We start from the raw sequence: 25153 nt of genomic DNA, 5'->3' as shown, positions 1-25153 counted from the left end.
TTATAATTAAAATGTAAGAAAATGTCTTCTGCAGACCAGAATCCACGATCTAAGAGCCAGATTTACTAACAGTTTGCTCCAGAACAAACCCTCTTTTGGCGTTAATAAACTGTTGTCTAAAGAAAAGCAGTGAAAAATGTGCGCTAAGAAGGCATGGACAGGGTTATTTTTTGTGGCTTATTTGCATATGCATTTGTAGGAGTTTCCCTTTCAGATGCTAAATGTATGGAACAAGGTGATTTACTAAGGTTTGCGCTAGTCAGTTTGATGGTTTTATGCCATTATATAACACCCAAAAAAGCATAAACCAGACCCCACACTTGGTAGATTACGTTGGTCATTATACAAATGTTCTTTCACGTGCGTGTGCCCTCAGTAGATTAAGCAAATAACTTTCCACTCCCATGGACGCTTTTTTGGAATTGTGCTCAAGCTAATTTGCCTTGTTTAATCTACTAGCCCCAAGTTTCTAATTATTAAAAATTATTATAACAATAAATAAACATGCTACTGTGTAATTCAGTTCATTAGACTGAATGTAGAGTGTACAAACAAAATGTATAAAACAGAATTCAGCAGGTGTACAAATATTTAACATCGGCTTTGAACATCCTGTTTATCATTCAGATTTGTTCTGTTTGGCTGAACAAGGTGAGAGGATTGTTCGTTACCAGCAAACAGCGTCATTAAAATGGGAAGAGCCCTCTGGTACATCACGTAATTGCACAACTCGAGCCAAAATGGAGAGATAAGCGTTAAGGGGGAGTGCTGGTCTTCTCTACTACTGGTTGATCTCAACTTCACCTCCGACTTGTCGGATTGGAGCTTGTGAGGGCTGCTGGGAAGGGAAAGCATATTTGACTATATTCAGGCAAGTGATTTGCATGATATGCAAATACACCTTGTTGAGAGCATAGATACTTGTTTGTGTTGTGTTTCTGGATGAGTACGTGTGTGTCCCCGCATAAGTGTGTTTTAGATGCCTGGTCATGTGATACCTGTTCTAATTTTATCATCTGAAAGAAGGCCATCCACAGTCTGCTATAATCATTAAGCTGCGAGCTGCCCTCATAATGCAGTGACATGCATAAAAACACTCCTTACACAAAACGTTTTAACTTCCATAATGCAACATACACTACCGTTAAAAAGTTTGGGGTGTGTAAGATGTTTTAATGTTTCTGAAAGAAATCTCTTATACTGACCAAGGCTGCATTTATTTATTACAAATAAAACAACAACAACAACAACCCAGTAATATTGTGATATCGGGCGGTCAAAAGTTTGGAAACATTACTATTTTTAATGTTTTTTTAAAGAAGTCTCTTTTGCTCATCAAGCATGCATTTACTTGATCAAAAAATATAGAATAAACAGTAAAATATAATTACAATTTAAAATAATGGCTTTTTATTTGAATATACTTTAAAATATAATTTATTTCTGTGATGCAAAGCTGAATTATCATTAGCCATTACTCCAGTCTTCAATGTCACATGATCCTTCAGAAATATGCTGATTTATTATCAATGTTGGAAACAGTTGTGCTTACACGATTCAATATATATATAAAATCAGAATATTCAGAAAACAATGACAAAATTCGCATTTAGGAGATATAAGCATACAAAACGTACAGTGTCCCAGTATCGGACCAATTTGAAAAGGTTGATTCAAAGCGATACGGAGGAGATTATGATGATAAACAGTGTTAGAGGAAACTGGCTTTACCAAACAGAAAGGCTCTAGTCAAACTGATATTATTAACAAATCGCTATTGGCTGTTTCAAAAAAGGGGAGGAGCTGCTAACAGCTGGAGCCGTTTCTGGGGAAATCACATCAACACATTGAATAATGCGGCGCCTTTCAAGGCACTTCAGTGGGCCTTTAAAATATATTAAAATAGACATCCATTATTTTAAATTGTAAAAATATTTCACAATATTAAAAATGTTTCTGCATTTTTCATCAAATAAATGCAAGCTTGATGAGCAGAAGAGACTTCTTTCAAAAACATTAAAACTAGTAATGTTCCCAAACTTTTGGCCCCGTAGTACCGTATGTGTTTGGCAATTTCAGATTTGATTTCTCTATTCTTTTCAATTTCAAAAACATGATGATTTTAAGCAGTATAGTTCAGCAAAATGCAAAGCAAAAATTTGCATTAGGGGTTTAAACAGCTAATTTAGCCGAGAATCCTGGGACTTGGAAAGTTGAAAAGTAGGTCTAAAAAAGAGCTCTCAGTGATAATTATGACATTAAATATATCATACGTTACAAACACTGATAAGTTGTAACCAAGCCAGGGATATTTACATTGGGATAAATGCTCTTTGGTCTCATGAAGGATAAGTTTTTCATGGATGAGTTTGCACATATTTGGTCTGTTTTGACACGCTTAGATCTTCCTGTTTCTCTGTTCCCGCCAAAAGTAGTTCAGTGGCCATCTTGGCTCTGTGGACCATATGGCTGCCTGTTTCGTGTTAGTGAGGAGGAAACTGGCCAGTCGGCTCAAACATCTCTCACCCACGTCAGCTTCCCTCAAAAGCCACTTTTCCACTCTACGACCTTCCATTTCGCTTGAAGCAAAAGTGTAAAACAACACCAAATTCAAAGCGGTTCCTCTCTCGCTTTCTCTCTGAAAACTCGTTATTTTGTTACTTCTTCTTCGTATTAAAGATCTCCTTTTCTGTCAGTTTTATTTACTTAATTTGCGTCACATTCTATCTCTCTGTCAGTCTGGAGATATTTATACAGGCTGAGATAACAGATTTATCATTCTGTCAGATAGAAAGATGATAGATAAAGCTGAGCAGTGTGTGTGTGTGTGTGTGCCTGGACTTTGGCCCATGGCAGTCAGCGTCAGCAGCATCACAGTGTGCTTTTCATCCAGCCAGCATGATCCAACATGGCCAACAGAGCTGTAACACACACACACACACACACACACACACACACACACACACACACACACACACACACACACACACACACACACACACACACACACACACTAGACAATGTTCTTCTGTCCACATCTGCACTGAAACAATTTCTTTAGATCTTTACCTCTCTTTCTCTCTCAAACACACAAGGCCAGCGCTAGATTCACGACTCTCACTGACCTTTATTCACAGTAGATCTTCTCATCTGTTTTTACTCTACCTCCTTTAGAAAACAGTACTGCGGTACAGCTCTACCAGAGCTGTGAGGTATGACGATATATGTTTTTAATTCTAACACATTATCTGGTTCTTAAGTTTTCATTTGAGATTGATTTAATGAATTACTAAAAACAAACACTGGCAAATGTAAATGTTTTTAATATATAAACCATTTTTACTTCATCCAGAAAAATCATTATGTACACAATTACTGTGATATTAAATATTTACAGTAATAATACATATATCACTAAATACTATAACTACTGTATAAGAATATAATAATAATTCTGTATGAGATCTATATTAAAAAAGTAACGCCCCAAAGTTTGGGATCAGCGATTAATAAAAAAAAAAAAAAAAATCTGTTTTTAACATTGATTATAATAAGAAATGTTTCTTGAGCAGTAAATCAGAATAAATTCTTGAGGATCAAGACTATTATGCTTATATTTATGATGCTGAAAATTCAGCTTTGCCATCACAGGAATAAATTATTTTATAATTCAATTAAAAAATGTATTAAAACAGGTCTTTAAAAAACAACATAAAATAAATAGTATTACTTTCATAGTAATGTTCAAAAAAGCTATAGTAATACCCTAGTACTTTTTTGCAAATGCTGTATATTTATTGAAAGTGTCTATACTACTGACTGTGTCTAATATAAACAACTGTCTTTGCGCGCATGTGTGTGTGTGTTTGTGTGTGTGTCTGTGGAGGAGAACACCTGAAACATTGCCAAGGTTTCCCAGCAGACCTGAGATTTAGCTTGAACCCCCCCTGCCAGTGTGTGTCTGTGTGTGTATTAGCTTTTCTCCTGCCGTGTAAAAATAGATGGAAAATTACAAAGTGGCATTCCCTACTGCTCTGGAAGGAAGTGGTTACACACACACACACACACACACACACACACACACACACACACACACACACACACACACACACACACACACACACACACACACACACACACACACACACACACACACACACACACACACACACACACACACACACACACACACACACACACACACACACACACACACACACACACACACAGTACGTGGAGTTGTTAGAAAGGTCCAGGCGATACAAATGAACAGCTAATAAACTCATAACTTATGTTTTTAATATTTCAGCATATTTAGACATTTTAATAATTTAGCACATGTGGTCTTTTTAATATTTAAATATATTTAGTTACATCAATAATTCAGTATCTCCACACTATGCCAAACACTGGACGACATGAACCAGAGTAACGGATTGGTGGAACTTCACAGAAGTGCATTCTGGACAGCTGTAACATAGGACATAATTAATATATCAAAGCTTAAGGTCTAAACATTACTGGAAACAACTTTTAGATATATTTTATAGGATGTTTTACTGCTAATATGTTGAGAATGAAATTCATTTACTTTTCAAAACTAAAATATAAAAAAGATTTAATTTGAGATACAGGCCTGGGTCAAATCATATCACAATCACCATCATAAAGAACCACCCATTACACCTTAGAAACCAACTACCATATTCCTTAGCAACCACCCAGCACACCCTAACAGCCCTATGGCAATGATCTAAAAACATTGAGTAGCTTAGCAACAATAGGAATGCCCTGGAAACCATCCACAATACTGTAGCATCAAGGAAAAAGTAAAAATGGTATTTAAAAGAAATCAATTTAGTGTGTGTGTGTGATTAAATATATATATATATATATATTTAAAAATATGTATATTGATTATTTATGTATGCATAAAAAACACTTAACTAATTAAGATTAATTTAAAATTAATTCTTTTTTTTTCAGTTACTTAAAATAAAACTTAAGTATATGTTTCGTTTTTTTGCCCAAATTTTGTAACTTCTGTAAAATATCACTTGTCCACCACTTCAAACAAACATCTTGTCATCATAACGCAATTATGTCTTTCATCTTTAAACACCAAACAATCTAAAAGGCAGAAAGTTGTGAGAACTCAAGTTTCCTCTGCTAGGCATTATAGACTTTTCTGTCTCTGTTGACTTTCGGAGAGGGCCAATCTTTGGGTCCGCACTGATGGATGTGATTTTTGCTGTTATTAGAGGGAAAAGCAGAGGGCTCATGGATGAGGATCAGATCCCCGTGGAGTTAGCGGTTGGCATCAGCCTGTTCATCATAGAGGATTTTGATCTGGATAGAGCAAGTACTGCGTTCAGAACTTGGGACAGGACAGGAAATGGGAATGACGGAAACCCATGCATCAGCTTCTGTGAGCAGCCTCTCTCTATATATTTCTCATATTTTTGGGATTTGTCCTAATACCAGTGGCTTTTTGCTGAATAGTCAAAGGGTTTAAAAATACAATATAGCCATATAATTATTAAAATTAAATGAAAACCATTATCGTGAACACCAGATCTCCAAAACCTCCAGTTTTGGGAGCTTAATGTTGTCTTGCTCATCCAGGCTCGGGTTCTGGTGGTTTTAGAGTACATAAGCTGTGCTTATGTGAGTGAGTATCTCTTTGACTCTGACCAAATGAGGAATTGAACTGAACAACTGCAGAAAAGAGCAGTGATGGACTCTCAGCGGACAGAAACGCTCACACACCATCTCACCATCAGACCTCAGCCTTAGTCTTGTGCAAACATAAGACATTCAGTGTGTCATTACTAGGCAGCAAACCACAGATTAATCAGTTTATGTTCAGTCTTCTCCTCGCAGAGATCTGGATTTGGACATTTGTAGAAATGTTTTGTAACTTTGAGAGTTTGCAGGAACATCTCTACGCAAAATGCTGAGGATTCCAGTCAAGAAAAGGCTCTTACTCTACACTTGTGTTCATGTGACAATGATCATCACAGTTTCAATCACACAAGTAACTCCTCCCATAAGTCTTGTGGTCTAGACCAGTGGTTCTCAACTAGGAATTTGAACCAAGGTAATTTATTTTTCAAAAGAGTACTGTCTAACTTTACTTAACATAAGTGCGTTTACATAGAAAAACTATTGAGTGGTGCAGGTGTGACGTCCGAACCTGTAAGTCATCACCGCTGGTCCCTTCCCGATTTTCCAATGGGGTTTTATAAATATTATTATTTTTTTAAATGATGTGTACAATAGATCCTGTGGTAAACAGAACTGAACTATTCTTTAGCTCTACAGCATAAATAATTCACACCCACAGCGAAAATACACACAAAAAAATCTGAAATAATTGCATGTTGTTTTTTTGAGACTACACACTCCGTGACCCACTCAAAGTGGTCTTCGGTCGCCAGCACCAGTTGGAAAAACACTCGTCTAGACTACTACACCTGTAAAATAATTCCTATATAAAATTCCCTGTGCTTTACAGTGCAGCTGATTTGCATTTTTATATACTGTGTGGAATGCTCATGTTAGCATCCAAAGTAAGTAGGAAGAAGGAATTTATGACTAAAGCCTCAGCCGTGTCATTCTAAGCTAAAACACTGGCCCATTTATGCAGCTAGATAATATGGAAACTAATCTAGCTTATTTTCATGCTCATAAAAGGGCTATTTGACTTGTAACATGAATAAACTAGTAATAGTTTATAATCAATGAATGCATAACGTTTAATATTTGAATCTTTAAAAACAGCTAAACTAGCAATTCTAATTTACTAATGGTGAGAGTTCTAGTCCAGTTTGCAACATTTTCTCTTCCTGCTCTTCTTTTCCTGTCATTACTCTATAATGGTCAAAAAAGATGCATCCAAAGGTATAAAAAAAAAAAAATTGTAATAATAAGTGTGTGTGTGTATGTATATATATATATATATATATATATATATATATATATATATATATATATATATATATATATATATATATATATATATATATATATATATATATATATATAAATAAAAAAAAGGTAACTTTCTTACCTTCAGTGAATCAAAGCACGCAATGACTCGCCCGTTCTCCACCTGGCAGCTCTTGGCAGGATGCGCAAACTTGCACTCAGCATCGGAGCGTGAGCACGTTCCCCGCTGAAACTCTCGACACACCTCCAGCGTCAGCCATTTCGTGTCCCGCATGTGAGCCATATTCATCGCCATCTCGCTATAGCGGCAAGCAAACTTCGATTCCTTAAAATCCCAAAGTGCTTTGGGTGTGCTTGTGTTTGTCCAAAGGAAGTTTAGCCTTTTAAAAACGTTTCTTTCTTAGATCATTAAGCTCCTCTTTCCTCGTGGATACACACCAGGCCAAAGCGAAAAGAACAACACCAAAAAAAAAATGTTGCTGCAAGGAAAAACTAAACTGCAGTAATGGATCCCAAAGCAAAAATCCTTGATTCTGATTGGCTGATTCAATAGTGCCCACTTCAGCTCTGTCTGTTTGAGTAAAAGCAAAAAACGTAGGGGTCGTTCGTGGTCACAGAGATTGTGAGGTTGTGCGGGCAGTCCTTTCACTGATGTGGGCAGCAAGCAGGCAGGAAAGCTGAGGCTGGTACTACAAGCAGCTCCAAGCAGCGGCAGACGCAAGAGAGGGCACGATACTCAGTACCCACCTGCAACAGAGAAAAAGAGGGGAAAACAGCTTTATAGGACCTTCCTCAAGCGCTCATCAGCAAACATCATCAACAATCATTTCTGTCTGTGATTAGGTCATTTCACTGTGGAAAAAGATGTGCACGAAACTTAAATGATCCGAATAGGCACGTTTGACTACCTGAAACCTTGAAAAATCTAATAAAGTTACAAATTGAACTCATGCATACAAATACATATCTAACGAATTTTACATTCTCAGGAAAAGGTGCAACAAATAAAGGTGCACTTTTTTTAGAATGGAGGTAAATACTCAAACTACGGGAAGTTATTTTTATATATTTATATATATACAGTGAGGAAAATAAGTATTTGAACACCCTGCTATTTTGCAAGTTCTTCCACTTAGAAATCATGGAGGGGTCTGAAATTGTCATCGTAGGTGCATGTCCACTGTGAGAGACATAATCTAAAAAAAAAAAAAATCCAGAAATCACAATTTATGCTTTTTTTTTACTATTTATTTGAATGATGCAGCTGAAAATAAGTATTTGAACACCTGAGAAAATCAATGTTAATATTTGGTACAGTAGCCTTTGTTTGCAATTACAGAGGTCAAACGTTTCCTGTAGTTTTTCACCAGGTTTGCACACACTGCAGGAGGGATTTTGGCCCACTCCTCCACACAGATCTTCTCTAGATCAGTCAGGTTTCTGGCCTGTCGAGTTTGAGCTCCCTTCAAAAGTTCTCTATTGGGTTTAGGTCTGGAGACTGGCTAGGCCACACCAGGACCTTGATATGATTCTTGCAGAGCCACTCCTTGGTTATCCTGGCTGTGCTTCGGGTCATTGTCATGGACTCGCATAGGCACGCATAGGCATGGGCTCGCAAAGCCTGGCAGGCCGATGAATCTCATTATATTCCTTTCTTGTTCTGCTATTCTGTCTCTCAAGTTGACATCCGAAGGGAGGCGTGTGCATGCGTGCGTGTGTTTGCATGCGGTTCGCGCTTATAAGTAACAATAACAATTATCATTTTTTTAAATAAGTTATAAGATTCAACAAAAATTTTTGACTTAAATGACTTAAACATCCAAGTTGATTGTACTTAAAAATTAAGGCATCAACTTTTCTTCTTTTTTTTTTACACACACACACACACACACGCAAATAGTGTTTCCATGTTTTATGGGGACTTTCCATAGGCGTAATGGATTTTATACTGTACAAACCGTGTTTCTATCCCCTTACACTGCCCCTGCCCCTAAACCTACCCATCACAGGAAACATTCTGCATTTTTACTTTCTCAAAAAAACTCCTTCATAAGATGTTTTCCTCATGGGGACCAAAACATTTCCCCACAAGGACAAGGATTTCGAATATTGCCATCTTTGTGGGGACATTTTGTCCCCATAACATAGGGATTGCCAGCACCCCCCACAACACACACTCAGCCCCTGCCATATTTCACAAAAACATGCCCCCCCACCCCACACACATATATATAAAATATATAGCGAATAAAAATGAAGGCTAATATAATTTATCCTTTAAAACTAGAAAGATTTTTGTATTATCTGGGGCTAATCCTACAAAAAGTTCCTCTTACTGAAGAATCACCGTATCTTGTATAATACTTACTACTTTTCAAAACAGCATGTGATATGGAATCCATTATGCAACAATAACCATTTCAAACTATAGCATGCTACATTATCATCACATGAGCTCAACATCATGAGGCCTTCACATGACCTTTATTTCCTCTGTCTCTTTATCCTCTCAGAAAATAAACTTATTTTGCTTTTTTGATCCAGTTTCATGAAAAAATAGATCAAGAATTCATGGAATGTCAAATTGGGTGCATTATATTACTGCATATTTTCGCAGATGTAGTAGATTATATTCCATGCATGCACACATAAAACGCACATCCTGAAAAGTCACTGCATGGAATTGTGCTAATTAGGACAGACAGCATGAGTAGAATTGGGACGCGGCCCATCTTCTACTTTATTCTACTACCTCTCTGTGTTTCTCACTCGTTCTCTATTATCTCACCAGCTGCATAAATCCTTCACATCCCTAAAAATGCCAGAAATGCACTGAAGTCTGCAGAATATTGTCAGTCAGAGCAAATAAAACATTGTCACACACATTCCTGGACTAACACACACCCCATTGACACAAATACACACACTGGTCTCTGTCTTATACAAACACACACACACACACACACGGAACATATACAAAGCAACCCTTCATAATTTTAAGTTTCATTCCAGGTTGAGGAAAACTGAACCAAATAGCATATCACAGCTACCGCTAAGAGCCATGATGACATATCATTTAACAGAGACAGAGAAGGTGGTAAGTGAACAACAAGGTCATTTCCTGTTTCTCTAAAGTATTGCGCGACTAGGAGTGAGCCAATCATAGGCAGAGATGTAGCAATAATCCGACCACATGCCAGTTAAGAGCAGCAGTTTAAACAACACCTTTACATACATTTACCATCATTTTAACATGAATGACATTAGTTATTATTCCAGTTAATGCAATAATTGGTACTATGTAAGCTTGGTACAAACTACAGTATGTAATATTGTTATTAGCTACCAGTTCCAGAAAAACAAAAAAAGAAAATGACTAAATCTCTAAAGTTTTTTACACACTGAGTCATATGTAGAGAGCAGAATAACAGACTTGAGAGTGGCCTCTTTTAACTTGGGCCAGTAAGTAACCACCTAGCAACCAATCAGAATACCTTAGCAACCATCCACAACAAAGGGCTGAAAACCTCTCTGAATAGGGTCTGCATGTGCAAGCACCATCCACAGTCTTTAGAAAATGCAAAAATATATTCGTTTATTAGTATTAGTTTTTTTTCTGTAGTAAAAAGCAAACCAATAAATAAATCCATATTTATAACTCTATATTATAAATAAATAAAAACCAAACAATAAATATTTATAAGTCTATAATTTATTATATACAAAAGGTAAACCAATATTTTATATATACAATATATCATTTTTTATTCTGTATTATAAACAAATGAAAAACAATACAATGAATTTAATTCTGTAATTCTATATTATAATAAACACATAAAAAATAAATTAAATCTATTTATAATTCAACAATATATTATAAACAAACAAACATGGTTCCACAAATCATATTTATCTACATTTATTTCATACTAAGAATAGTATAGATCCATTAACATTTCTACTGACATATCGCTTGAGACTTGAGACTGATATTGCACACTGCACATTTCTTAATAATATCACTTAGTACAGATAATATGATCTGTGTATAATATCAGTCTTTCAATCCAAGATATTTACCTAAAGTATACTTGCAATAGCTCCATTTTAGCACAATCAAATATATTTTAGTGTCTTTAATTAGACCTTCCACTGTTTCCAGATAACTAAAGTGAATTAAGTACTAAATTAGTTCTTCCAATTTAGCAGACGTTAAGTACACTAATTTAGTATATCAAAAGCACAATTGCAGGGTATTTATATTAAGTTCATAAATACGCACATTTATTTATAGCATGCTTAACATACAATAAATGTATTTTAAATACATTTTGGTGTACTTTTTCACTAGGGATTTTGGCAGAAAAACGGTTACCATGGTACATTTTTGTAAGAGTACTGGTATGCTTCCTTGGCCAAGTACATTATAAACACGCACACACACACACATACACAGCCCTGTTTATGGAGTGACATATTTTAATCCGATAAGACTTTCAGTGTGGAAGCAAACTGGATCTGGGGAACACTGAATACTCAAAACAGGCTAAATGATTTTGTGAAATGAAAAAGTAAGTGATTGCGGATTGTCTTGCAGTGTGATTTTGATCTTGCATTAAACAGGCTCATGCCTGCGTTATCTGTGTTTACTGAGAAGAGGAATAATCGCTGTGACAATTAAAGAAAATTCATGCTCAGACTTGGATCCTACATTAAAATCCTCATCTTCACTTGATCATAAAGATGCTGTTTCTTTGGTCCCTCTTTTTTTGGTTAAATGATTTGGCTATTAAGTCACCGTATATCTCCCACAATCCCTTGCGGTGAAATAACAGAATTCTTAGAAGTTGCTGCAAGGTCAAACAAGGAGAGAAAAGAAGAACGAGGGAGAGAGAGAGAGAGAGAGAGAGAGAGAGAGAGAGAGAGAGAGAGAGAGAGAGAGAGAGAGAGAGAGAGAGAGAGAGAGAGAGAGAGAGAGAGAGAGAGAAAGAGAAAGAATGATCTGGAAGTATGCCAATCAAAGCCCATTAAAAAGTCAAACATTTTTGCCACTGGGACGAGAACTGGATGTTATGTTCTCTTTTAAGAAGTGGAAACTATTTCAATGATTTACATGAATGAGATATTAAATGTTTCATACTTTTTGCACTTTGGCTTTATTTACGTCTGTACTGATGTCTAATATGCTCCTGCTGGTGAAAATGCCTGATTGAACATTTGATTTCCTGTGGTTCTGTTTGTTATTTGGCAGCAATGCAATATTTTAAATGGAGGAATTATAATTAAAGGTCTGAGTTTAGTCTGTTAAAGAAACAAAAAACAAACTATTCTCTTCAAATATGCAGTATATTAATACTTAAACAGCTATGTTTAGTTTGAGACTGGAGATATTAAGTCACATTTGTAAACATAATAGCTAATACCTAAGAATATGGGAAACTGTTACCGTTTAAGGCTCTAAAAGTATGATGTCCTGCACCAACACTTTTATAAACAGAACCATATACTGTAGGAACCAGAAGGGTTTTTTACAGTATGATGTCATAGAACTTGAAAGTTCCACAAATGACTTTAAATTCTCTAGGTCTTTAGAAAACCTTATATGAACATGAAGAACCCAGAAAAACCAATCAGCTGATCTAAAGAACTTGATGATTATAACATCAAGAACTTCTACAAATCATTTACAACTAAAAATGCCAAAAATAAACCATATATAAACCATAACCAAAAAAAAAAAAACATATATAAAGTTGAAGAAACCACAAAAAAACCAATCAGCTAATCTAATGAACTTTATTAATATAACATCAAGAACAAATCTTTAAAGAACCAAATATAACCAAAATACTAATACACCAAATATTCAGCCCAAATTAGTGTTTTTCTGAAAATTAGGTATAAGGCCCTTTTAACGATCTGAGCACATGGCCCAGGTGCATCCAGGGCGTGTCCAAATCCACTTTTGTTAGTTAAACGACCATGTGTCAGGTGCATGGTCCAAAAGGGTTGTAATTATTATTTTAATGAGTCATGGATGTGTTTTAGGGGTAACGTGAAAAAACTAACAAAAAACAGTCAAAGTCTCATCTCCCATTCCCTTTAAATGTATACTTCACCGCTTTTTCATATTAAACTATGTTATTGCCTTTACTAAAACGAATTGATACATAAATCTCTCATCTCAGTGCGTGCACTTAATTGCTCTGATGCACGGTGGTGATCTGATAGCATTTAGGAGAAATGTTAGAGTACTTCGACTCTGCACATTAAAAATCCTCCCTCACCTCGCATCATTTCTGTCAATAGAGGGGAGGAGGAGGAGGTTTCAGCCGGGACTTTTTTACTGCGCCGAGTCAAAGTACTCTCAGAAATGCTATACCGCCATACATTATAGTTCTCCTTTTTAATCCACCTAGAAAAGCGTCACGTTTAATTTTATGTCACCATACTTGATTGTTCAGCTATTCGTGTTACTGTATTTAAAAAGGGAAAACGTGGAGGTGTTTGGTCGCTTCAAACTTGATCTCTGTTTGGTACCATAGTGAATGAACTGGGCTTAGCAGGCTAAGCTAAATGCTATCAGATCGTCACCGCGCGTCAGAGAGATTAAGTGCACTCAGACGAGAGAGGTATGTATCAAATCGTTTTAGTTAAAGCCCCACTTGGCTACTTTTGCTCTCGGGGTCCCCCTACAGTTTGGAAAAAATAATGTCCTCAACTACTGTCGTAAGCTCAGTCATCATACAACAGGGGATGCCATCGCGCGTGCATTTGTTGACATGACAACCCTGATAGCCCTGAACTAGTGATGCGCGGGTCGTCTCGTAACCCGCGGACCCCGTATGTCTATTTAATGGTCGCGGGTGCCCGGCGTGTTGTAAAAATATATACAGTGATGCGGTGCGGGCCAAATAACTTCATAAAAGCGTCCCCGCGGGTCGGTGCAGCACTAACAGTTCCCCTGAACAGTTCTTCTGGCGGCGCGTGTGAAATGTCTTCATCCCAGGTAACGTTACAGTCAGTGGCATATGCTTCAGCATGTCATATGAATATAATTTCATGGGTTTTATTTTTTTCAAACGCCAAATAATCACGATGCTCACGTTTACAAGCCAGCGTCATTATAGTAGTCTATTGGTTACCGTTTTACAGAATCTATATGATACTTCAGTTCAATGTTTGAGTGGTAGCTCACCGTAACAAGCAGGACAGCATCGGTCGGCCACGCCTCCTTCAGCTCACGCCGACGAGCAAACCCTGTCACATTTTGATCCTCGTCCTGCCTTTAATCCCATCATTTTTTCATTTCCTCTTATTGCTTTCCTCCAACAAAACCTTTTCTTTCTTATTTGTCTCTGCTGCTTCGGACATGACTATATTATCCGACGAACAAAGTTGGGCTCGCACGTCCGAATGTAAGGAAGTGTGTGTGTTGGTGGAAGTGACGTATATGCCGTAAAGCAGTCGAATTTTGTAGTTCTTTTCTTTTTCTCGGGTTACTACCCGAAACCCGAAGTTTAAAAGTACGATTAAAAACGATACAGACACCATCAGGCTATGGCAGACGTGTCATTCAACCTATTGTAAGTCGATTTATCATCACAAGAGTCTTAAAAAATATATTATGAAGGTTGAAAAGTTACCTAGTGCTGCTTTAAGGGAATAACATAGTTTAATCTGAAAAAGAGGTAAAGTATCCCATTAAAAGCCAGTTGTGCTTGCACCATGGCAGGTTCGCCATTTTTCATGGTGGAATTTGCGAGAATAAGACTGAACGCTTCTCCAGAGAGGAATCCTTTTATTTGTAATATTTAAAAATGTTTGTGTGCTGCTACGTATCACTGTGTGTGTAATAACCTGAGGCGCATATTACTAACTCATCCTTTAAACACAAAAATACTGCACTATTGACTTTAGACCAGGTTTTTGTTGGTCAATGGCGCAGTCGTTTTCACTTGCCTCAAAATAGCAACGCGCCAACAATGTGCCTGAACACACCCGTGGGCGAACAGATGGGCACGAGTCCATTTGCTATTTAAACAATGTGGCGCTGGACGTGAAAATGATAACTGCATCAGGGCTGAAACTAGCAAAAAACACTTGCGTGGCATTGGGCGTCGCATTGCGTCGGGTGTATAACAGGGCCTAAAGTGCTGAACCTAATGTGATGCACATCTATATTTTTATGACCAAAACATCAAAATAAACATGAACAAGAACAAACCTGAAAGTTTATTTAAGAAAAAAATTCCCAAAACACATATCTACAACCTTAAATTACAGCTAATTTTTCAGAACCTATAACCACAATCTGAGATACTGAATGGGTCTTTATGATGTCGCTCTGCAATTCAAAACCAAAACGCTTCTGATTTGGAATCAGGCTAGATGTGAACGCTCTAAAATACTGATTTTATTTCAGCAGAACCCATATTAGCATTTTTTCCATGCATGAAGAAACTGGCCCGAGATCTTGATCAGAAAGGTGTGCGGGCAGCGGAGATGGTTATCTAAACCACAGCATTACATCGTTTGACTCAGATGTGTGTAGGTGATGATTGCCATGTTGGAAAGGGTTGAAAATAGTATCATCACCATGGTTACACAGCACAAAGCCCTTCTACCCAGTAACTCAGAAACATGCACAGTTGATAAATCCACAAACGTTCTGCAAAGCTGTGAGCAAATCGAAAAGGTCATAGCAAATGTTAATGATTTTCAACATAGTAATGATAATAGTTTAGTATGATAAGAGTTAGAATTTGAATAGAACAAGTATTTTTTTTCTACAACGCCCTCTAGATGTTAAGCACATAAACATCTTGGCACTTTGAACATGCAGTCGTCATCAGACATATTTCATTAGTGCCATTAAAGACAGAAGGCATCATTTGCATGCAAAAACACAAAACATTACTTGGCAAATGAAACTCTAGCATCTGAAGACGACAGGAAGGCAAGAATGCCACCGAGATAAAAAAGCGAGAAAAACCTAGGATAAGATGCAAGATGGCGCGAACAACCAGCTGTTCTACGATACCTAACGCAGGTGCAACGCATTTATCATCGCAACATTCTTATAATAACTAGCATATGGGATTAAACCACAGACAAGAATGTTTAGTTACTCTTTTGCACTACTCAAATAAGTACAGAGTAATATACATGTACTATAGATACACGGTTAGAATTAGGGTTAGTTACTTGTAATTATGCATCATTTATTGTTATTACTATAGTAATTACATGTAGTAACGTGTAACAACGTCACCTTAAAATAAAGTGTTGCCAATCTTTTTGCATCAACATTAAAATTTGTGATAATTCACTGTTTACATTGCTAATGCAAAATTCTGCCCAAAAAGATTTAGAGCTAGTCTGAACAGAATCGAATCGAAGCGAAGTGTGCTTCCCTATGAAGTCTCCATGTGCTTTTTTCTCGACACTTTCACTTTCTCAACTACAGCGTGCCGTCGACAAAACCCGAAGACTTGGCGCCAGGCAGATTGTTTATTTTACTTCCTCCCCCTCCAAAAAACACTATCTTCAAACAACTGAAACAATTGCTTTAATCACACACAACCTTCTCAGCGACGATATGCTTTTCTCATTTTCTGATGTTTAACAGTCTGCAGCACGGTGAAGCGATAACCCGCCTATGAAGTGCCCTAAAAGTCAGCAAAACCTGTTCTTAAGCAATCTTTTCTTACATGTTTACGTTTCCCTTTAGCACAGGAAAACCGCGAGGCGAGCAGACTTGCGAGTGCTCAAATCCATATGTTTCTCTCTGCAGTGAGAGCGTGTTCAGCGTTTACTTACATGACTGCATGGAAGAGTGACGCACTCAGACAGTAGTGAAAACCTGCGTCAACATCTCTCTCCCCTCTCTTTTCCCTCTCGCAGACAGTAACGCTCTCACACACACGCCCCTGTGCAGTCCCAGGGTGCCTGACTGGGTCCTACCGCTCTGAAATCTAGCACGAGCCATATTAGGAAACAGCAGTTAAACATGTCACACGTAATTTACATGTGGGGGGAGTGGAAAGAAGCTCTCGGGCTCTTACGACAGAGGCCGAGAGCGTATGCAAAAAAAGAAAAAGAAAAGAAAAAACCATGCACGCGCTGGTACGCGCATAAAACAAACAGAGGGGAAGTGAGACCCGAGAGGGGGGCTTAAAAAAGGAGAAGCGCTCTCGGGCTCAACAGTTAACCAATCGCACGGTTGCCACTGTCTAAACAAGTAGCCGGTCGCGGAGGGGTGGGGGAGTACCTGCGAGAGGGACGTTTCCTGCCAAACGCACACGCACAGATGCAACCGCAACTTTTTTAGAACCGGGAAAAACACTGCTGAGATTGGTTTGCAGTCCCTGAGACATAACAAACTGCAGTTCACCACAAAAGCGCCCTATAAAGTCAAAGACAGCCCACACACGCTGAACAACCCCCGTCCTCACACAGCAAGCCTGCTAAAGTGGTGCAATGCTTCAAGCCTCGGCTGTTAGAGCTGCGAAAGAGAAGACAGAGAGGAACGTGAGAGAGCGAGACGATGCAAAAAAGCAGTTCTTACCTCTCACATCATGATTACTACTGAGTGCGCGTATGTGTGTGAGAGATCAGACACGGGCGGCAGGCCGCGACAGCAGAGCCTCAGGCACCGGGTGGACCATTCTCAGAGAGGAGGAGAAAGAGAGAGAGAGAGAGAGGCAGATAGAGAGAGAGACGGAGCGCGTGTGGCTGCTGGTTGCGCCACTGTGTGTGTGTGTGAGAGCCGAGAGCCTGCGAGAAACAGCAGCACTGCGCAGAGCACTGAACTCGAGCGCCAATCACGCTCACAGGAACCGCCCACCCACATAACCAGGAAGTGCTGCTGCTGCTAATGCTTTGAGTTCCTCACCGAAGAGAGAAGAAAATGAGAAGGGGAGGGGACAAAAGGAAGGAAAGGGAGGTAAAGAAAAGAAAACGAGTGTGCTTTTGAGATTACATCGCTCTTTCCCAGGAGTCTGTCTGCGTTCGACACCAGGCTGCAGTGGGACACACACACACAGCTGCACACCTGGTGCATTGCGCGGCAAAGTTATCTGCTGATAGGAAAGGCAGGATTGGGTTTTAATTCGACTGCGAATATGGGTTACGGCCATTTCAGGAGAGAAACAGATCATCGCACTTGCTCTGCATGATGCGTTTCCCCTATAATCTCCTTTGAAAAGCATGATATATTCACACCATAAGCTATTTATTATATGACAGAGGAGAACTGGGTTGCTTTAATTTATTTCACTGCTGTTAATACTAACAAACTCCCACATGGCCGGGAATTTAGAGTCCCTTTAAGCTAAACAATATTTTCCTGGAGGGCCATAAAGCGTTGAAACTGGGGCATTAATTCATTATCTTCTGGAGAAAAAAATGCTTTATTGCATTATTTGCATACTTGAGCCTTGCCCAGCAACGACTGCGGCTGACTCCATCCGACTACTGGAAAAATGACACTCAGCTCACAATGGCAAAATCATAAAGATAAAAGACAATCAGGTTATTTAGCAAAAGTTAATAGAAAAAGGAAACCTGGCTGATGTTCACACGCACTAAACACAAGGAATTTTGTCTTCATGAGAAGTGATTAGAGATTCATTACGCAATCGGTTCAAGGATGTGTGAAAGTTTCAAGTGTGTCTTGGGATCTTTTAGGTTTACAGCTTGAGGGCCGAAAATGTCAATGACATGTGCATAGCAGGAAACTGCTAAAAAGAACTATATGCCATTGTTACTTTAGTATTATTTATATAGTATTATAGCATTTATTAATATTTCAAATTTAATTAAAGTTTTAGTAATGTTATTTGCTTTTGTATTTTTTGTTTGTTTATGTTTTTAGTGTTTTTTTATTTCCTTTTTAGTAATTCTAGTACTTCTACTTAAACATTGCTGATTATAGCTTTCTACAATATCAATAGGAAATGAACAGTTGTATTAATTTGCCGTGTTACCTGGACTAAAGCGAGTCCTTTTGACAGGTCCAGTGATTTTGTAAAAAAAATTGCATTTTCAGATTTTTCATTGCCACATTCTCTCCATATTTATTTATTTTTTTGCAGACTTTTGCTACTGCTTACAACTGGATCCTTCATTGGAAACCAAAATATACTCACTCCCTCTAACTGTTTACTTTATGAATTCATGCACCTGGGAACAATACAAGTACAAGTTTGCTAAGTAGTATTTCCTACTAAAGCAGGGTATTTGTCTCTGATAAGTTTATCTATCCATTGCAGATTGTTGGCAGTGGCCTTGGAAAGCAACATTGCCAGTGCATTTCAAAAAACTTTTTTCTACTATAAAGGCAGCCAAGTTTTATGTAAATTCCATTTTGCCAGTGGTGGAGTACCCCTTTTAAATTATTATTGACTGTCAACAAGTCCGGTGCATTTTGCAGCAGATTGTTTATCTGTGATAGCTTATATACTAGTGTTACAAAACTCAAATAATTGCAGAGAAACAAAACACAACCAAAACATTAGCCAAAGAAGCAATAAAGTCAAAACTAAGTGTCAGTCAAAATGTATTTATTTCCAAAAGAAATGTATATTTATAATACAAGTAACTGATTAGAAGGAAATTATTTTACAGATAAAACAAAGTATAATATACCGATACATAGTATCTTAAAAAAAATCCATAAGTATCATGCAAAGATTTGACATTAATAATCCAGAAAACTTTGGTAACTTTTACCAAATACCTATTTGGTATTACCTATTACCTATTTTGGTCTTTTACCAAAACCTATTATGCCAAATTTACTTTTACATGGTGGTTAACATTATTTGGTGTTGGCAGTGTGTGAACACAACCACCCTAATGGTAAAAATCCACCCACTCCTTTTTTTAAATCCCCATAAATCATTAGCAGTGTCTCAGAATAAGACGTCACATTGCACAGGCCCCGCCCATGAATGCTGACTGACTCCGCCCTATTAGCAAAGACCCCGCCCTGAGTTAGCTGTACACAGTCTGCCATGTTTATCGCCTCACTAGAGCATTTAACAGTGGCATTCAAGTAAGAAATGTATTCTTATTAAACCCATTCATGCGTGAGTTTAAAAGATTCGAACTGACCCCCCAGAGTGATTTTTTTCCCTTAAGAACGCTTTCCCTTGTTTCCATGGCGACACATCATGCTTGTCACGTGACACACTGCAGCCACAACACTGTATGACCTTTTTCAAACTTTTTTATTCCAAATATTTACAAACTTGCTTTTCTGAATTACGATTCTCAAATACATGTAAGGGAGTGTGTTTTGTCATTTAAATCTTTATAAAGTATCTAGATTTTGATTATAAGTTACTAAAGTTATTCAATCCAAAGCAATGAGATATTTTCAGCGTTTTTGTTGTTGTTTTTGTTTAATTCATATTAATTGCATATATAGCAGTAGGTACTACTGTACATTACACTTCTTTCACTTTAATACACAGATCTAATATACACATGCAATTTCTTAACTTACTGTTTAAGTTCACAGCCATAAATGACAGTGTTTAAGTGAACTTTGTGTCTTTTTGACATAACCTTGTGTGTATTTAACAGTTTATTAAGTACAGTAAATCGTAAAATAGAGAACTTAATCCAATACTCAAGGGACACGCCATCTGACATCCAGCTTTTGTCTGCATGCTTTGGATGTGTGCTCTCAGAAAACCATATATCAGAAATTTAGACTGATATGGCTTTAAAACACATGCAGATAATAATCTTTCATGATGATGAAGACCTGCAATGTCACATGATCATCACTGCAATAGAGATGATAATCAAAACCAAACAGATGTGTTATTTTTTTGCAGAATATCAAGAGGCACGACAAGCTGTACAGGCTCTGCCCTCTTCTGGAAAGAGGGGTGGGGAACAGCAGCTCATTTTCATTTAAAGATACATGCACAAAAGCCATAGACTGTAAAAAAATATGGACGTAGTGTCCGTGATGTCACCCATAGGATTCTGAAGTGAGTTTTGAAGCACAAAGTAAAGAGGAGCTGGCCGTTGCCATCTTGGTGCAAAAGATGAGCAAAGAGGTGGGACCTGGACGGAGCTAAGGTGATGCGATGACTAACAGACAGCTAATAAATGGCTATCCACCTGTCCATCAAAGTTGCCACTCCATTAATTATGCAGAACTTTAAGGGTTTATATAATGTAAACAAATGAGTTATAAAAAAATTCACCTCACAGTTTTCATGAAGGTTAAAATTAGCCATACAGACCAAAACCACAATTTGTATCAGGCTGTAAACATGTTTTTTCCTGCTGTAAAGTTGGGCATTTTAACATGGGGCTCAATGAGATTCTGCTCCCTTCTGGAGCCTGTCCCTAGTGGCCAGTTGATGAATTACAGTTTAAGTCACTTCCGTACTGGCTTCAAGAGAAACTGCAGGAGGTTGCCGCTTGAGAAAAACAGCATGCTTTTCCTTCCACTCAAAAATAGGCATTTACAAAATGGTATAATAAATTATTTGTGTGATATTTTGAACTGAGAATTCACAGACACATTCTGGAACACCTAATACTTATATTAAATCTTGTAACCTGCACTGGTTGAATTGTAAATGTATATTCTGTAACATTTGTCATGTACATTTATACCATAAACAACCTACTGTTGTTTCAGCTTTGTGCTTGAACCTTATGTATAAATAATAGTAATGATAATAAAAAAAAAAATCCTTACTTGAATATAAATGGAAATAACTTTTTTAAATTCTTGTAAAAAGTATAAAATTGTAAAGTTGATTTCCACATGTCTAGACATGGGGTGGTTCACCTAATAAATGCAATTTTGGTCATTCACACTTACCAACCACAGCAATGTTACTAGTTTCCTATTAATTTAAAACAGTCATGTGAATTACACTAGGCCCGATGGCAAAATGTTTAGGTACCCTTTGGCTGGCATTAGCGATAAATATACGATAATTTATGCCGTTGATGCCAAGAACAAGGGAACAGTCCAACTCTGGTTCAAATTAACAACCAGACACTCACATAAACTCTCTTCTCTCTTTGCCTACCTCTTTCCCCATTTCCCTCAACCGACCGATTCATTCAGATATTACACATAGGGGAAAATATGTCTTATCCACTAATTCCTTTCTTCTTCCTTTCCGGTCATACTTTGTCCTCATTCTTCTAAAAGGTTGTTTAAGTATTAGGAGTGACGATAGTGGCAAAAATAGTCAACGGTAAGAGAATATTGTCATACTTTCCACTGAAATGACTCTCGCTCACTCTCAATTTGTATGACAAATGTAACTCTATTAGCAGACTGTTAAAATGGCCAAACACTCTCAAGTTGTGCATCTCTCTAAATGACTGTGTATGGGGAAGCACCAATGTTGAAAAATAACAAAGTAAAGATGCTAGTAACGTGCACAATGAATGCATATTTATGTGGATGGTGTGTTTGTATGTGCTATGTATTTAACAATGTATATTAATGGATAGAAAGGCGAGTAAAAAAAAAAAGAGCTGACTGGGGTGACCTGATTTATGATGGTCTGGCTTCATGAAATCAGAACATTCAGTTGAGCCAAATACACTGACTCACCAAATAGACATCTAGACACACACATGATCGTCAAACAAGCATCCAGAAGAAATCTTATCACTGCGATCCCACCGATTTCTCAACCCCTTATACCATCTCTCAGAGGTTTCTCTTTAATACGTCACGATTTACAGCTTAAACATGTCTGGTTGAAAAAGTTAAAAAAGAAAGGAGCGAAAGTGATTGGGCGTGGCTGTTTACACAGCAATTTAGTGTAGTTTATAGTTAACCAAAAGAAAATATGTTGGTGTGAAGTATAAGGTAGGCTCACACCTAGTCAGATGTCTAACTACTGACAAAGTCTGATACTCAACGCAGTACATTCTGGCAAAATCACAAATTTAAGACAAGAAGAGATTGGCTGACCTTCACTAACGTTTAAAAGTTTAGGGGTGGTAAGATTTTAAGTCTCTTATGCTCACTAAAGCCGCTTTCATTTGATGAAAATACAGTAAAACTTAAATATTGTAAAATATTAGAACATTTAAAATTGTCTTCTATTTAACTCTTCCCCCATCAGTGTTTTAAAAAAAAAAAAAATTGCCAACCACTGGCAGCATTTTTGATCATTTTCATGAACTTTTCATGCCTTCTGAGGCTCTGCTTTCTTTGACTTGGACAATCTCAGGTTATTTTTTTATTTTCAGCAAATTCATTACAAACAAAGAGGGTTACTGAAAAGGTGTAGGCTGAAGCCATGGCTTATTATGCCTTACCAAAAATAAGTCCCATAATTGTCCCATAATTTACTCACCCTCAAGTCATCCTAGGTGTATATGACATTTTTCTTTCAGGCAAATACAATCAGAGTTATATAAAAAATGTCCTGGCACTTCAAATCTTTATAATGGCGGTGAATGGGAGCCCAAAATTTGAAGCCCAAAAAGTGCATCCATCCATTATAAAAGTAATCCACACGGCTCTGGAGGCTTAAAAAAGGCCTTCTGAAGAGAATTGGTGTGTTTGTGGAAGAAAAATATCCATATTTAAAACTTTATAAAGTAAAATATCTAGCTTCTGTTGGACTGAAGTTGAATTCGGAAGGTGGTCCACCATTTTACTTTATAACGTGTGATTTATAATATGGTAATTTTTCAAACAAAAACCCATCAATTCGCTTCAGAAAGTCTTTATTATCTCCTCGGAGCAGTGTGGATTACTTTCATAATGGACGTATACACTTTATTGGGCTTCAAATTTTGGATTGCCATTCACTGCCATTATAAAGCTTGGAAAAGCTTTATGTTAAAACCTTAAAGCTGCTTGCTTTAAAGCAATATATTGTGCTACAGTGCTATATAAATAAACATGACAAGATACTTTCTTAACTGCTGTTTTCTCACCACTGTCATTTTGTTCTGTGTTTATTTTGTTATTCAAGGAGTAAATCAAGGCCTTTACACCACATCCACTGGGTCTGGCTTCGTTCAGGCCACCACATTAGGCATGATGGTGTGGAGAAAAAGTCCCTCATAATGTTACTTTTTGTTTTGGAAATCACACAGTTACTTATGCAGCTATTTAAAAAATATGAAATTCACACCTGTGCATGGTGCAGAGACAGGAAGTTCGCTTTCTGAACAGGAAATGAAAACCATGAGGTGACAAAGACAACTCTCAGCACCATCTTTATCAACCTTCATGAGGCAAATCATTGCATGACGCCTCCGTTTGCCTCATTTTCTACTGTAGCTCCCTAATACGTGCCAACAAAGTACAGATACACAGACTGTACAAGACTGTACACACTGGCAGAAATGTACTGTGAACAAAAAACCTCAGTGTTTTAAAGTGATGCCTCTCTCTCTCTCTCTCTCTCTCTCTCTCTCTCTCTCTCTCTCTCTCTCTCTCTCTCTCTCTCTCTCTCTCTCTCTCTCTTCTCTCTTTCTCTCTTTCTCTCGTCTCAGCACTGGTATGTGTCAGGACACTGTAAATTGTGCTGGCTGGTGGATGTGAACTCTTGCTGGGTTAGAGAATATTCTCGTTACTCAGTAAGTCTGGACACCTCTGTACAGCTCATCTCGCCATCGAATAACCTCATTTAAACCCTGCAAACCACACCCTTTCTCTTGCACGGTCCCTCACATCTTTTATATTTTATTACATTATCTGCGCAGAGCTACTCAAAGCTAAATGATCTTTTAAATTATTCAGTAATATCCCTGCTTTTCGGAATATTATGCCGTTTCTCAGCACATTTCACCAGATGAAGCTCACAGACATCTGAATAACGTAACTGTGACTCAGGGTTCAGAGTTGGGCATCGTCGTCTAGCTGCATTGCTGAAAGTCACCGGTGGTGTTTCACATGCCCTTGATAAAAGCAGCATTGTGCTGGCCTACTTTACTGATTTATCGAAGGCATTCAGGCCTTGAGAGTTACTACAGCACCCAAACTAAAGCAGTGCCCTACATCACAATGCTAGAACCACTTTTCTAGCAGAATTACCTTTGATGATACAATAATCGGTTTGCAAACACTGTTACTCAAGCAGCCGGTTCATTAGTTAGCTCTAAATAATCTAAAGCTGTGGCAAACTGAAATGCTAAGACAGCAAAACTTAAGGTGTTTTCCAGGTTTACTGATCTCAGG

General features: G+C 37.6%; 1 protein-coding gene across 11 annotated transcripts in view; it reads right to left on the bottom strand.

Moving 5' to 3' along the window:
- mbnl1 (muscleblind-like splicing regulator 1) overlaps nucleotides 1-25153 on the bottom strand; it is an 80117-nt gene that overhangs the window by 32293 nt on the left and 22671 nt on the right. For 4 of the 11 annotated variants that reach the window (XM_067452690.1, XM_067452695.1, XM_067452696.1 and 1 more), the window contains exons 1-2: nucleotides 17525-17755; nucleotides 7073-7698 (exon numbers count right to left, since the gene is read on the bottom strand). In XM_067452690.1, the coding sequence (XP_067308791.1) occupies nucleotides 7073-7246 (174 nt within the window). In that variant the 5' untranslated portion in view covers nucleotides 7247-7698; nucleotides 17525-17755. Of the gene's footprint in view, nucleotides 1-7072; nucleotides 7699-16667; nucleotides 16934-17524; nucleotides 17757-25153 lie in introns of those variants that run through there. The other 7 variants (XM_067452692.1, XM_067452691.1, XM_067452700.1 and 4 more) reach the window with 6 other exon arrangements.

This window comes from Pseudorasbora parva, chromosome 9 (assembly GCF_024679245.1).
Source record: "Pseudorasbora parva isolate DD20220531a chromosome 9, ASM2467924v1, whole genome shotgun sequence".
Classification (NCBI taxonomy): Eukaryota; Metazoa; Chordata; class Actinopteri; order Cypriniformes; family Gobionidae; genus Pseudorasbora; species Pseudorasbora parva.
This window is presented reverse-complemented; position numbering and strand designations above follow the sequence as displayed.